The 14,457-nt window shown below is 39.5% G+C and overlaps 1 protein-coding gene across 1 annotated transcript in view; it reads left to right on the top strand.

Annotated features, from left to right (window-relative positions):
- TMEM163 (transmembrane protein 163) overlaps positions 1–14,457 on the top strand; it is a 159,782-nt gene that overhangs the window by 5,940 nt on the left and 139,385 nt on the right. The window contains exon 2 of the mRNA XM_048869220.1: positions 1,149–1,268. Coding sequence (XP_048725177.1) covers positions 1,149–1,268 — 120 coding nt within the window. The remainder of the gene's footprint in view (positions 1–1,148; positions 1,269–14,457) is intronic.

Genomic DNA, 14,457 nt, shown 5'->3' with positions numbered 1-14,457 from the left:
CTGACCCGGTATGGCCGTTCTTATGAAAGCAGAGTGAAAGACAAAAACAGTTTTAAAAATTGGTTAAGATCTAGGACCCAATTCTGCACCCACTGCATTGGTTTCAGTAAGAGCAGGATCAGGCCTTAAATTCCTCTCATGTCCCTCTGTGTGGGGATTGTATGCCTTTGCAGGAGGATAGACGTTATGCTCTAAAAGAGAGGCAAGGTGGGTGAGGTAATATCTTTTATTGGACCAAATTCTGTTGATGAGAGAGAGAAGCTTTTGAGCTACATAGATCTCTTCTTCAGGTCTAATAGGTCTTTTTCAGCTCTAAGTGGTGTGATCCTAAAATTTGTATGCTCCTGCTTTGATACTCCATTCGAGCACTGTATTTTAATGGATTAGCAAGTTAACTTCTCAGGTGTGTGAACCTGGTGAACTTGACACTACAAAACAAGTTTTCCTGTGTTCTTATAGCTCTCTTCTGGGACTAAGGCCAAATCCTCAACCATTGAAGTCCGTTAACGTTTTATCGTTGACCTAAATAGGTGCAGGATCAAGTCCCTCATGTGTACTTGTATTGGTGAGCACCATGGGGATAAAAAAAACGCACAGCTGGCTCAGGTTAGCTGGCACAGGCACTGTGGCTGAAAAATTGCTGTGGGCTTGGGCTGGAGCCTGAGCTCTAGGACTCTGTGAGGGTGGAGGATCCCAGAGCTCAGGCTCCAGACCTAACCTGACTGTTTACTCAGCAATTTTTAGCCCGGCAGCTGAAGCGCCACAAGCTCGATTCAACTGGCCCGGGCCAGCTATGGCCATGCTTGTGGGGCTTTTATTCCTATGTAGACATACCCAGTGAAATTACTATGAACCTTCCTTTAGTCACCTGAAAATTGCAGTGCTCTTCTGGGGTGATGAGTGCAATTAATACTCAGTCAGGTGAAATGCAAACATTAGAGCCAAAACATATTCTCCTTGGTCACTCAAGCACTCCTATTAGCTTCATTCACCTGAATTCAGTGAGGTGAGTAGAATTTGGCTGATAATGTACCATATACAACATATAAAATTATCTGTTTGGTCCTGAATTGACACGTATGTGTGTGTGTGTTTTTTTTTTTTTAAAGGCGTAATGTTCACACCGCTTTGTGTATTGCCTTTGTCAGGTTTACTAGAAAGCAGTACAAGGCTAAAACCTCATGAAGCTCAGAGCTACAGAAAGAAGGCGTTGTGGGTTTCATGGGTCTCCATCGTTGTTACACTGGCTCTTGCAGTGGCTGCCTTCAGTGAGTATTGGGAATATTTTAAACTCTTTAAGCCTTTTTCTTGACTATCAGAATTTCTCAAAATCCTACAGGATGCTTTGTGCTTTTATTATCTGTATTACTGGTAGAATGACTTCTTTGTAGACCGCTTGGGTCTGCATGGTGCTTATAAATTAGTAAAATAGCTTTTTCTTCAGCAGCAAGGGTTGCTGAAGGTCAGAGGAAGATATAGGATATTTTGATTCCCGTTAGCATTTGTGCATGTGGAAATCTGTTCATTTTTTCAGACTAGTATTAAAAAAATTATTATACAGTGGATTGCTTTCAGCAAAGGAGGCCAAACACGAGAAGTCTAGACCTACCTGAGGCTTGTATTTGGAATGCTCTGAAGATAGAAGATGAAATGTAGTTGGGAGATGTATAATTTCTCTTAGGCTGTCAAATACCCTAACACAAAGCTAATTTTTGGGAGTGAAATCCCAATCTTTTTAATAAGACTATGTTCTGGGAGGCAAATTTAATTACATCTATCTGGTAATCATTTTCATATGGAGAATTAAAAAATAATTCAACATTTTCATCATGTGAAAAACTGGGTTATAGCTTTCTTTTATTTTTTTTAATTTTTTGCTGAGTAAAAGTGTCTTTATTTAAATGCACTAAACAGCACTTTTTTTGTTTTAAAAGAACACATTTACTACCAGTTTTTTATCGTAATAATACAGTGATCTTTATTTAATTTGATGGGTAAAACAAGACCCATCATGGGACCTGAATGTTGCAGTGAATAAAAAACAAAACAAAACATAGTTCCCTTTGTTTCTTTGTTTTTGTTTGTTTAGACCCCAGAATGTTTACTGCTCATTAAGAAGGAAAAGCTCCAGGCTTCTAGCTAGGAGACGAGGCTTCTGAGATCCTCAGAATGTCATCCTTCATTTTGGAAAAGATAGACTTGTATTTTCTGGGAGCTGCAGCAGCATATGTTTTTTATTATTCCAATCTGCAATGTTGGACCTGCTGCTGGAAGTTGGTATCAGCTCCCAAGAGGGATTATTAGAATCTGACCAAATGTTCTCTGCAAAATTCAGCATATATTACTTGAAGCTATTTATATGAAAAACAAGTACAATAGTTGACTTAAATGTCTTTTTTTAAAGCAGCATCTAATGCATTATAGAATATAAACATTTTATGAGAAAGTAGGACAGCTGAGTTTACTGAATTTTCAGGAAGCAGAACAAAATGTAATTTTTTTCATACTGGCACTGGAAGAACAAGATTGATTATTGTCCCTTCCAAAGAGTTTTGTTTATGAAAGTTTTATAAAGATCATAGATCAGGTGATTATATAATTTTGGTTATTCAGACTTACTTATAATATAGCTAATAAAGCTAATATTTTTAGTCACTTGTTTTCAGAGATTTAATTTAATTTTAGGAAATACCAAGAAGAAGTTGTGTTTCACTGAAAACAGCTTTCATTTATGAAAGTTGTAAGACATTCATAAGTGCAAAAACAGATGACTATAAATATCAATTTTTCTGTGAAATATGATGATTTTTAAAGTTAGTCTGAATAATTAGTTTATTTGAAAACCTTACCTGGTGGTGGGGGTTATAATTTATTCTTTGTATTATGGTGGAGTAGGATGTGAAAGTGGGTATGATTATGATGGTGGGGACACTGTAGAAGACAAGCAAATGATAGGATGCCAGAGAAAATAATGCAAACTAAGGTCAGTCAGACCTAGAGCCATGCTTTGGGATGAGAAGTTGATGATTATGGTAGCACCTAGGAACCGCAATTGGGTATCAGGGCCTCATTATGTTAGGCACTGTACGGGAAAGTAACAAAAAAGACCTAGCTTACAACTGAGGAGACAGTTCTTCAGCTGGCATAAAAAAGCATCGATCCATTGAAGTCACTGGAGCTATGCCTATTTATACCAGCTGAGGAATTGGCCCTAGTTGTCAGATAGGGCACATCAGTTGGACAAAAACAAATAGAGTTCAGTGTGGGGGATTGAGGTGATGCAGAACATGAAAACAAAGTTTACTGTAAAAGACGAACTCTCATCTAATTACTTGTTTAACCAGTCATCTCCTTTGTTTTCTTTGGAAAGTATTTAGTAATGCATAAATGAGGCCCTGATCCTGCAAATAGGCACCTGCTTAACGTCTCATGTGAGCAGGTGAGTAAATGTTTACAGGATTGGGGTCTTAGAGTGTAAGTTTTTCAGGGCATTCATTTCACATAGTCCCTGAGCAGCTGTCTTTAGGAACGTACACGTAAAAGTAATCTTTTTTTTTTTTAAAGATATATATATATAAATAAATAAAAAGCTATGGTAAATATTCAGCACACACGTAATCTCAGGAAAAGACTTACAATTGTAATGGCATAATTTTTATAGACAGTACCAAATGAAAACACTATTCATCTTCATAGTGAAGTTGGCTACCCTACAATGAATGAACAATGGGTCACTTTTTGTGTAATACATTGTTAACATGTTAATTAAGGACCACCTCCTTGCCCCTTCACTTTAATTCATTGGGACAAATGACAAGAATAGGGAGAGCAGAATTTGCCCCCACATATTATAAATACAATCAATTCTGCACAGAACTTGGTCTTAACAGGATGGTGATTGTATTTATGCTCAATTAATAGTTAATAATTACAAATATATTGATTATGTCCAACCTATTTTAGGTGTTTGGAATACATCTTTCATCATAGTATCTAGATCCCAAATTTGTTAAGAATTAGAAGCAGGTGCAGTACAAATCTTGACATTAAATCTTTGTGCATGTTTAAATGATCAATTGTTGTATAATTAACATGTAACAAATGTATTACTAGAGTCTTTTATATTCTTTTTAAGCCCTTTTGAACTCTGAGTATTGACTGTTCCATATGGTCCTTTGCAGTTTCAGCAGTTGACCATCTCATTAAAAAAATAAAACAAAACAAGGAGTACTTGTGGCACCTTATAGACCTACCCATTTATTTGGGCATACGCTTTCGTGAGCTAAAACCCACTTCATCAGATTTATGGAGTGTATTTTCCACCCCATTAAAACAGGGATGCGACCCACTTTGGGGTCCCAACCCACAGTTTGAGAACCACTGCTCTAGCCAATCCCTGAGTTAGGAGGCATGCCAGGTGATCAAAAGGTCGCTGCCTGTTTGATATAAATGACTGGTTGTCAGTTTAGTCATCTGACTCTGACAGTCCTTCGCAAACACCTGCTATTTCCTCCTCCCTATTTCCTCACTACCCATTCAAACTATTTTTTACTACTTGTTTATAAAGGCAAAGTCTTGGCTATACAGACCTGATCTTCAGTTTCAGTGAGGAACGATCTTTCCACTGTACCTATCATCTTGTGAGCCTGCTCTGCTAGATGTTTGATAGCTGTCAGACTACATTGCCTGCCTTCCTGCTAAAGTATCTAAACTGCTACATGCCATAAGGAGCCACAACAGTAGTTCCCTTAACACACCCAACAATATGGTTAATCTTTCCAGCTATACTCTTAGCCCGGCAGAAGAGTCTGTCCTATCTCGGGGCCTCTCCTTTCGTCCCTCCAGGTCCACGAACATGATACAGTTCTGCGGTGACCTAGAATCCTACTTTCTACATCACCAACTCAAAGAATATTTCCAACGCACCTCTGAACAACATACTAACCCACAGAATCCTTCCTACCAACACTACAAACAGAAGGATTCTGCATGGACTCCTCCTGAAGGTCGAAACAACAGACTGGACTTCTACACAGATTGCTTCCATCGACGTGCATGGGCTGAAATTGTGGAAAAGCATAATCACTTGCCCCATAACCTCAGCCGTGCTGAACACAATGCCATCAACAGCCTCAGGAACAACTGTTTTGACATCATAATCAAAAAGGCTGACAAAGGAGGTGCTGTCGTCATAATGAATAAGTTGGAATATGAACAAGAGGCTGCTCGGCAGCTCTCTAACTCCACATTCTACACGCCATTATCCTCTGATCCCACTGAGGATTAGCGAAAGAAACTACACTGTCTGCTCAAGAAACTTCCTGAAAAAGCACAGAAACAGATCTGTGCAGATACGTGCCTAGAACCCTGACCAGGAGTATTCTATTTGCTACCCAAGATCCATAAACCTGGAAATCCTGGATGCCCCATCATCTCAGGCATTGGCACCCTAACAGCAGGATTGTCTGGCTATGTGGACTCTCTCCTCAGGCCCTAAACTACCAGCACTCCCAGCTATCTTTGAGACACCACTGACTCCCTGAGGAAACTACAATCTGTCGGTGATCTTCCAGAAAACACCATCCTGGCCACTATGGATGTAGAAGCCCCCTACAGCAACATTCTACACAAAGATGGACAGCAAGCTATCAGGAACAGTATTCTCGATAATGTCACGGCAAACCTGGTGGCTAACCTTTGTGACTTTGTCCTCACCCACAACTATTTCACATTTGGGGACAATATATACCTTCAAGTCAGCGGCACTGCTATGGATACCCACATGGCCCCACAGTATGCCAACATTTTTATGGCTGACTTAGAACAACGCTTCCTCAGCTCTCATCCCCTAATGCCCCTACTCTACTTGCGCTACATTGATGACATCTTCGTCATCTGGACCCATGGAAAAGAAGCCCTTGAGGAATTCCACCATGATTTCAACAATTTCCGTCCCACCATCAACCTCAGCCTAGACCAATCCACACAAGCGGTCAATTTCCTGGACATTACTGTGCTAATAAGCGATGGTCACATAAACACCTCCCTATACCGGAAACCTACTGACCGCTATTTCTACCTACATGCCTCCAGCTTCCATCCAGACCACACCACACGATCCATTGTCTACAGCCAAGCTCTAAGATACAACCACATTTACTCCAATCCCTCAGACAGAGACAAACGCCTACAAGATCTCTATCAAGCATTCTTAAAACTATAATACTTACCTGCTGAAGTGAAGAAACAGATTGACAGAGCCAGAACAGTACCCAGAAGTCACCTACTACAGGACAGGCCCAACAAAGAAAATAACAGAACGTCACCAGCTGTCACCTTCAGCCCCCAACTAAAACCTCTCCAGTGCATCATCAAAGAGCTACAACCTATCCTGAAAAATGATCCCTCCCTCTCACAGATCTTGAGAGACAGACCAGTTTTCGCTTAGACAGCCCCCCAACCTGAAACAAATACTCTCCAGCAACCACACACCACACAACAAAAACACTAACCCAGGAACCTATCCTTGCAACAAAGCCTGATGCCAATTCTGTCCATATTTATTCAAGTGACACCATCATAGGACCTAATCACATTAGCCACACCATCGGGGCTCATTCACCTGCACATCTGCCAATGTGATATATGCCATCATGTGCCAGCAGTGCCCCTCTGTCATGTACATTGGCCAAACCGGACAGTCTCTACGCAAAAGAATAAATGGACACAAATCTGACATCAGGAATCATAACATTCAAAAACCGGTAGGCGAACACTTCAACCTCTCTGGCCACTGAGTAAAAGACTTTTAAGGGTGGCAATTTTGCAACAGAAAAGCTTCAAAACCAGACTCCAACAAGAAAGTGCTGAGCTTGAATAAATATGAAAACTAGATACCATTAACTTGGGTTTGAATAGAGACTGGGAGTCGCTGGGTCATTACACATATTGAATCTATTTCCCTATGTTAAGTATCCTCACACCTTCTTGTCAACTGTTTAAATGGGCCATCTTGATTATCACTTCAAAAGTTTTTTGTTTTTTTTCTCCTGCTGATAATAGCTTATCTTAATTAATTAGCCTCTTACTCCACTTTTTCATGTTCTCTCTCTCTCTCTGTGTGTGTGTATATATAAATAAATATTTTCTTACTATATGTTCCATTCTATGCATCCGATGAAGTGGGCTGTAGCCCACGAAATCTTATGCTCTAATAAATTTGTTAGTCTCTAAGGTGCCACAAGTGCTCCTGTTCTTTTTGCAGATACAGACTAACACAGCTGCTACTCTGAAACCTGCCTTCCTACTGCTTCCTTTTGATTTGTCATTAAGTTGTCCCTGTACATTTCTCTTTCAGTCCTCATAATATTTTCTCCCCAGGGAGTCCTGTAAATTCTTATTGCACCACTACTGCAGTAGCACATAAAAAACCTGTTAGAGAGGGGGACCAGCAGTGAGACTGCATGAGACCTGCATCTGTAAAAGTAGAGACATGAGAAGGATGGTAAAATTGTGGGAGGGGTGTGTGTGTGTGTTTGGAGGCAGGGTGATGGAAGTTGAGATTTGTTCCCTGCATGCTGACAGTGGTTGCAACTAAAATAATCTCTAATTTTGTTTTACAATCACCATTTTTTGGTGCTGCAATGCAGTCCCCATCCTTCCATCCGGGATTAGCTAGAGCTGCATTCAGAACTAATTTTGCAGCTCCTTAATCAGCTGGAATGGTCACTGTGTGATGTGAGACATTCTTTTCCAGTGGGCTGAGCTTGTGCCTGCAGAATTTGCATAGTCTTTGATATGATGGTATTCTTAAAGGAGGTTGATAAATCTGACACTAATGGTGATAAGCATGTGCAAAGAAGGTACTTTTAGGGAAGGATGACTGGCAGCTGGGGCTTAGCTTTGCATGATGCAGCCCAGCTTCTATCTTTGTGCCAGGCTATTGTTGAAAGGGGCAGTGGGCATAGCCAAAATTCACATATAGATTGTAGTGCTGTGAGAAAAGACATTGGAAATCCTATGGACCATTGGCATGAAGGAAGAATCTCTGTACATCTCCACAATACCATGCTTCCACTCCTCAGCATCATGTCTTGGTCATTTGCCATGTTGCTATTGGATCCTGATGTTGTCTGTATTAATTTGACCCCTCTGACAGGGTCCTTAGGCTGTGAATGGTGAATTAACGCACAGGGATTTATAATATTTTAAAACTACAGGTATAAAACTCTAGTAATGGCATAACAGGTGTGTAATAGCGTAGCATAGGTACCTTGCGATGGATGAATTGTAGAAGTCGCAGTAAGTTGCTACTGAAAGTTCATCTGGATGGTTGAAAGAGGGAAGCTGCATCTGTCTGAGTTTGTTTGGTTTCATCTGGATAGAAAAGCTAAACAGGACTTGGCCCGGTCCTTGGGTGGAAGTCTTCCTAGGGAAAAATGAATTCATTGAATATGCTTCTCTTTTGTGTACCAGACTGTTGAAAAATAGGAATGACAATAGAAGCAGCTTTTTCCTTTAGCTCAAAGAGTAGTTCCACTGATGTCAGATGCAAAGATGTCCTACTCTTGATGATTGTTCAGAAGCTTCAGCTACTGCAGAATGCAGCTTCCTGCCTCTGAGCTCTGCGCAGGCCACTGCAGTCCAGTTGGCTTCTGAGTGCAGTTGAAGGTGTTGGTTCTAAGAGTAGAGCTATAAAAGCCTTGAGTGCCCATAAAGCCATTATAGACTTTAATTAGGGTGATCATACATCCCGTTTTGGCCAGGACAGTCCCTTTTTAAAGCCCTCTCCTGGCCGTCCTGACTTTTTTTCCCCGAAAGAAGGCATTTGTCCCATTTGCTGTTGCCGACTTGATCAGTTGGTAAGAGCAAACATGACAAATGCCCACTTTTGTCAAAAAAGTGTGGTGTGGTGTAGAGGAACATGCGGGGTGTGTGTGAGTGGAGATGCTGTGGGGCCCCCCCCCCCATTGCCCATCAGTGGAACCCTCCATGTGGAGCCAGGAGCCATGCAGGGTTCCATTGATGGGCAACAGCCTCACGAGGGAGGTGTGGGTGTCTGTGTGTGTCGGGGGGGGTTTGACAGGGTTCCAGCAATGGGCAGCAGCCTTGTCGGGGGGAGGGTGGTGGGCTTGGGCGAGTGGCTGGAGATGTCCCGTTTTCTTTTTGGGAAATATGGTCACCCTACGTTTAATTTATAAAACCCTTGATATCAATGAAGCCTTAAGGTTCATATCTACAAGGCCCTTAGTGTCTGGTCTCCAGACAATCTCAAGACTACTCATGCCCATTGTGGCATTTGTTTTTCTGGAATGCTCTTGCTTCCGTTGGAGACCAAGCAATGCCAGATGAATATATTCATTCTGCCTTTCTCTTCATTTTTTAATTTGGATGGGAGTGGGTTCAATCAAGAGCTGGTTTTAATTTTTGTAATATATTCCTAGCAATTGATCCTGGGCACAGTACAAATAAATAAGTACAATTAGGATCAGTTTTTTTTCAAAATACTTATAGAATCTGTATTTTAAAAATTTTACTCATAATTGCCTTTTTTATTATTTAAAAGGCAAGAAACAAATACCATTGCATTGAATTGACATAGTGTTTTTGACTTACTGGTGAGATTTTGATTGCACAAACAACAAGGAAATCAAAGTTATTTCATAACAGCAACTGCAACTTTACTATCTTGAGTGAATTTCATCCCTGATGTAACTTAGCTGATATTATTCACTAAGGTAGTTGCCCCATTGTAGGTGCACACTAAGCCAGGGACCTTAGTATATAGGAACAGGAAATATTACATCTGTAGTGGGACCCTGGCTGTGGAAAATGATAGCACAAAAGGAAAAGAAAAAAGCTATTAAAATCTCATTCCTAAAAATGCACAAATACAGATTTTTGTGGTAATAGCTTCATTCCTCCCAAGCAGACCAAGATCTCTTAAAATATCATCAAAGCCAGAAAACAAAACTCTCATTTTAGCAGGCGTGCGTTTGTCTAATTTAGTCTTATGATTCAAAGAATGTAAAGTCTGTTCATTTGTCTTCCTGATTAGATTAGCCAAGACTGTTATAATAAACAGAGCAGAGATATTAATACATAAATGTAACGTATAGTCAACATTCTGAAGTTGAAGCTCCCTTTGCAGACAAGGACTGAATAAGGATTTAGGGATTTGGCATTGTAGAAACAGCTATTAAAATAAAGTAGAACTGATAACACATCCTCTGAGGTCCTTCATTGGTAATCATCCAATCCAGTTTGTGAAATGTGCTGCTATTCTGAGAAGTCAAATTCTATTTGAGAAGTTCTTTGCATATGACCTTAATAAAGGTAATTCTGCAGCTGGTAGGATTTTTATCAAACTAGGCTGTTGATATAGGATTTCATAGATTAGCTCCAGTATGTAAATATGAAAGAAACTGACATGCATATATTACCATATGAAATCATTCTGTTTCCACATTAAATAGTGAAAATGACATAGACAATGTGAGCTTTCATACGTTTGGATTAGAGACGGGCTCAAACTAAACCCCTCACTCTAAATACTCTCTAATTTCGGGATGGCTCAGTGCTGAGTCAGAACTTCATATTATACCAGCCTCTGTCTCTATAATGGTTTGTTCCAAACTCCCACACCCAAACACCTGCGAACTATGAGAGGTCTGGATTCAGATCCAATCTGTTGGTCAGAATGACTAGAAAGCAAGTGACAGAATTTCATTTCTGACTAATGACAGGAAATGTGGACCTGATTCTCCTCTTACGTTATTTTTACTCCATTGTAACTGCATTGACTTGAATGGAGTTACTCCTGATTTACGGTGGTGTAAATGAAAGGAGAATCAGGATCTATGAGTATTTACACTGATGTGTTGATATAACTTTTCACTAGTTACCATTTAAAGGCAAAGTACATAAACAACTGAGTTAGTGGATTTCTATTAATGAATTACGTCTCTTTCCCCGTGATATGTTTTTAGGTGTTGCTTCAAAAAGGGAAATTTTTAAATATTGCACATAGTGACGGTCAGTGCTTTTTCTTATGTTTGCATGGTGTCTTGTGCAAGGCACCAACAGTGGAAATTAATTGTAATAAAAAAAATGTAGGCCACGATTTTTCAGAAGTGACCAATGATTGTTGGTGCCTCCGTTTTTGGATGCCCAACTCAAGAGCCTTTTAAAGGAGACTTATTTTCAGAGGTTTCAGAGTAGCAGCTGTGTTAGTCTGAATCCGCAAAAAGAAAAGGAGTACTTGTGGCACCTTAGAGACTAACAAATTTATTAGAGCATAAGCTTTCGTGAGCTACAGCTCACTTCATCGGATGCATTCAGTGGAAAATACAGTGGGGAGATTTATATACACAGGGTACGTGAAACAATGGGTGTTACCATTCACACTGTAACGAGAGTGATCAGGTAAGGTGATTATATATATATATATATATATATATATATATATATATATATTCACTCTCGTTACAGTGTGAATGGTAACACCCATTGTTTCACGTTCCCTGTGTATATAAATCTCCCCACTGTATTTTCCACTGAATGCATCCGATGAAGTGAGCTGTAGCTCACGAAAGCTTATGCTCTAATAAATTTGTTAGTCTCTAAGGTGCCACAAGTACTCCTTTTCTTTTTATTTTCAGAGGTGGATGCTCAGCACTTTCTGAAAATCAGGCCCTTTAAGATGTCTCAACGTGGGTACCCAAAAATGGAGGCCGTCCACATTCATTAGTCATTGTTGAAAATGTTGGCCTTCATATTTTCTTTTCCAGGTGCTATACCAAATCACTTGGCCTTTCCCATTGTTAAGGGCCTGGATTTATATTGGCAAAGAGCCACTTGACGCATACTGACATTTAATATTCAGGATCCTTCCCAACCATGTAAAAGTTAAAAAGTGAACAGATATTCCTTGTGAGCGTTTAAACATCTGATTTTACATATTGCACAGGACACTTAATTACATCTACGATAAAAAGACAGAGGGCATAGTCTCACAAAAGTGTCAGTGAAATAGCAAAATTAAACTCCAAGGGCTAAATTCTATTGCCAGTGATACCTATGCAACCCTGCTGGCCTCAATGTGGTTGCATTGGTGTAACTGAACGTAATTTGGCCCCAACCATATTATATGAAGGGTTTAAAGGACAAATGAATTACATGTGCAGCAGCAGCAAAAGATGGCCTTACAGTGTAGTGAGGCTTTTTATAGTAACAACAAAATATGGTTTTCACTCAAGTGAAAATAAAATGAGAGGCCAGTAAGGGGCCCGTTGTCTTTATGCATACAAAACTCTATGTGACTTTAGTTGGAGAAGAAAAACATGTAAATGTTGCAGGCACACAATGGTAGGAGCTAAATAGAAACATGGGGCCAAATTCTGCTTGTGTAACACATCAGACAACCTTCTTGAAGTTGTCCAATAAAATATAGCTAGTTGGTATCAGGTAATCCAGTAATCTAGTCTGTGAAATAGAAAAAAGGCCACATCATGATGCCTGTGATTTTATGTTCTTAAAATGAAAACAAAAATTAAGTTGAAAGTTTATGGTTGTCGCAGGAGCTTATTAAAACAAACAAACATTTCAGGTTCAGATGCCAGCCTTTAAAACATAAGTCCCCGTGTGTCTTCACATAGAAAATGGAAGGTCAGTCATTCTCTGGGCCAAATTCTGCAATAATATTACAGCCCTTAAAACCCCACTGATGACAAGAATTTGTCCCAAGGAATTTTGCAGCTAAGATGGGCGTCCAATATTGAGGGAGATCTAACATCAGCACTTTTGCTGGTCACAACTCCATATCATAAGGAACGAAGCTCAGGTAATTGGTCCGAGTCCATTTGATTGTTTAGGTCAAAACCAATGCTTAAAACCAGTGCACATCCTGGAGAACAGCTGTCATGTGCTGTCCAGAAGATGACCAATAATACCTTCTTCCACCCTTTGTCTATCTTATCTATTTAGATTGTAAGCTGTTTGGGGAACTGTCCCTTACTATATGTCTGTAAGGTGCCTAACAAATTGGTGCTGAAACACTTTGTATAAAGGGGGGTGCTGAGAGCCATTGAACCAAACTGTACACCCTGTATATGATGGAAACCACTTGAAGCCAGCGGGTGTGACAGCACCCCCAGCACCTCTAGTTCCAGCACCTATGCTAGCAGACTACTGTAATGCAGTTAATTAATAACCGTATATATTTATGTGCAGTTTTATGGGCTCCATAAATTTAGGCCTCTGATGGTGGCGCCCCAGTGAAGACAATGAGGTCCTGTGTGGGCTAAAGGGTCCAACTGTGCTTGTCCAGTTACAGGGTTGGAGTTTTATGCAGTAAGATACATACCTATCAAATGTCAGATAATTCAGTAATTGGGCTGGTGTAAATTCCTGCACCTGTACAATAATACATCTTTTTCATATCTGTTACACAGTTAAACTATGCTATTGGGGGGCAAAATGTGCATTTTTGACTAAAATACTACATACAAATCTTTAGGAAAATTCATAAACATGCTTATTGCAGTAATGACTTTCCTAATTTAAAATAACTAGGCATTTGAAATTACTTTTCTTCAAAGGGCAAATGTAGAACTACTCACCCACAATATCCAATAAAAAGCAAGAACAGCAAACCACACCTGTATTAGAAGTGTAATTGGTTCCAGTTTTGTACTAAAGATGGTAGAAAAATCAAACAATCAACATGATATTGACAGTACAAATTAATAACTCTACTACATCAGACCAAGCTACCATGTGAAGTAGATTTCCTTATGAATTCATGATATGTCAATCAGACTTGATTTCCTTATACATTTTCCTGCTATATGCCATAAAGTTATAACTTCTGTTTACTATCAGAGATGCATCTGGTGAAGTGAGCTGTAGCTCACGAAAGCTTATGCTCAAATAAATTGGTTAGTCTCTAAGGTGCCACAAGTCCTCCTTTTCTTTTTGCGAATACAGACTAACACGGCTGTTACTCTGAAACTTTTCAAAAGTGAAGTGTTAAAAATGATGGAAATGAAAGTCATGGCTGTCTTTCAGTTTTACGTTCCTTAAAATATACCAGGAACTTTAAAATATTATTTGATTTAGCTGAACTTATTAGACCTTCAGATGTAAAGACTATTACCTCATTTGAATTTAATAATAATATTGTAGCTGTTTTGCATAACAGAGTCTTTTGAGAACATTCATTATATAATTTGACACTGGTGAATTTTTTTTTTAGTGTGTAATTTCTTCAATTCCAGTACTGAATTAACTTCTCTTTCAGTTGAAGTTCTGGCTAAATGGACTTTAATACTCACCCTGCACAGTATTTCACTTGCAAGTTAAACAGGTTTTTTGTATGTGGGCTACAAATGAATAGCAGAGGAATTTCCCAAGCAAGGATTCAGGAAAATATTCTATGCCTCTTTAAAATGTCACGCG

This window comes from Caretta caretta, chromosome 11 (assembly GCF_965140235.1).
Source record: "Caretta caretta isolate rCarCar2 chromosome 11, rCarCar1.hap1, whole genome shotgun sequence".
In the NCBI taxonomy this organism is placed as follows: Eukaryota; Metazoa; Chordata; order Testudines; family Cheloniidae; genus Caretta; species Caretta caretta.
The sequence above is the reverse complement of the archived record's forward strand: the minus strand, read 5'-3'. Positions and strand labels throughout refer to the sequence as shown.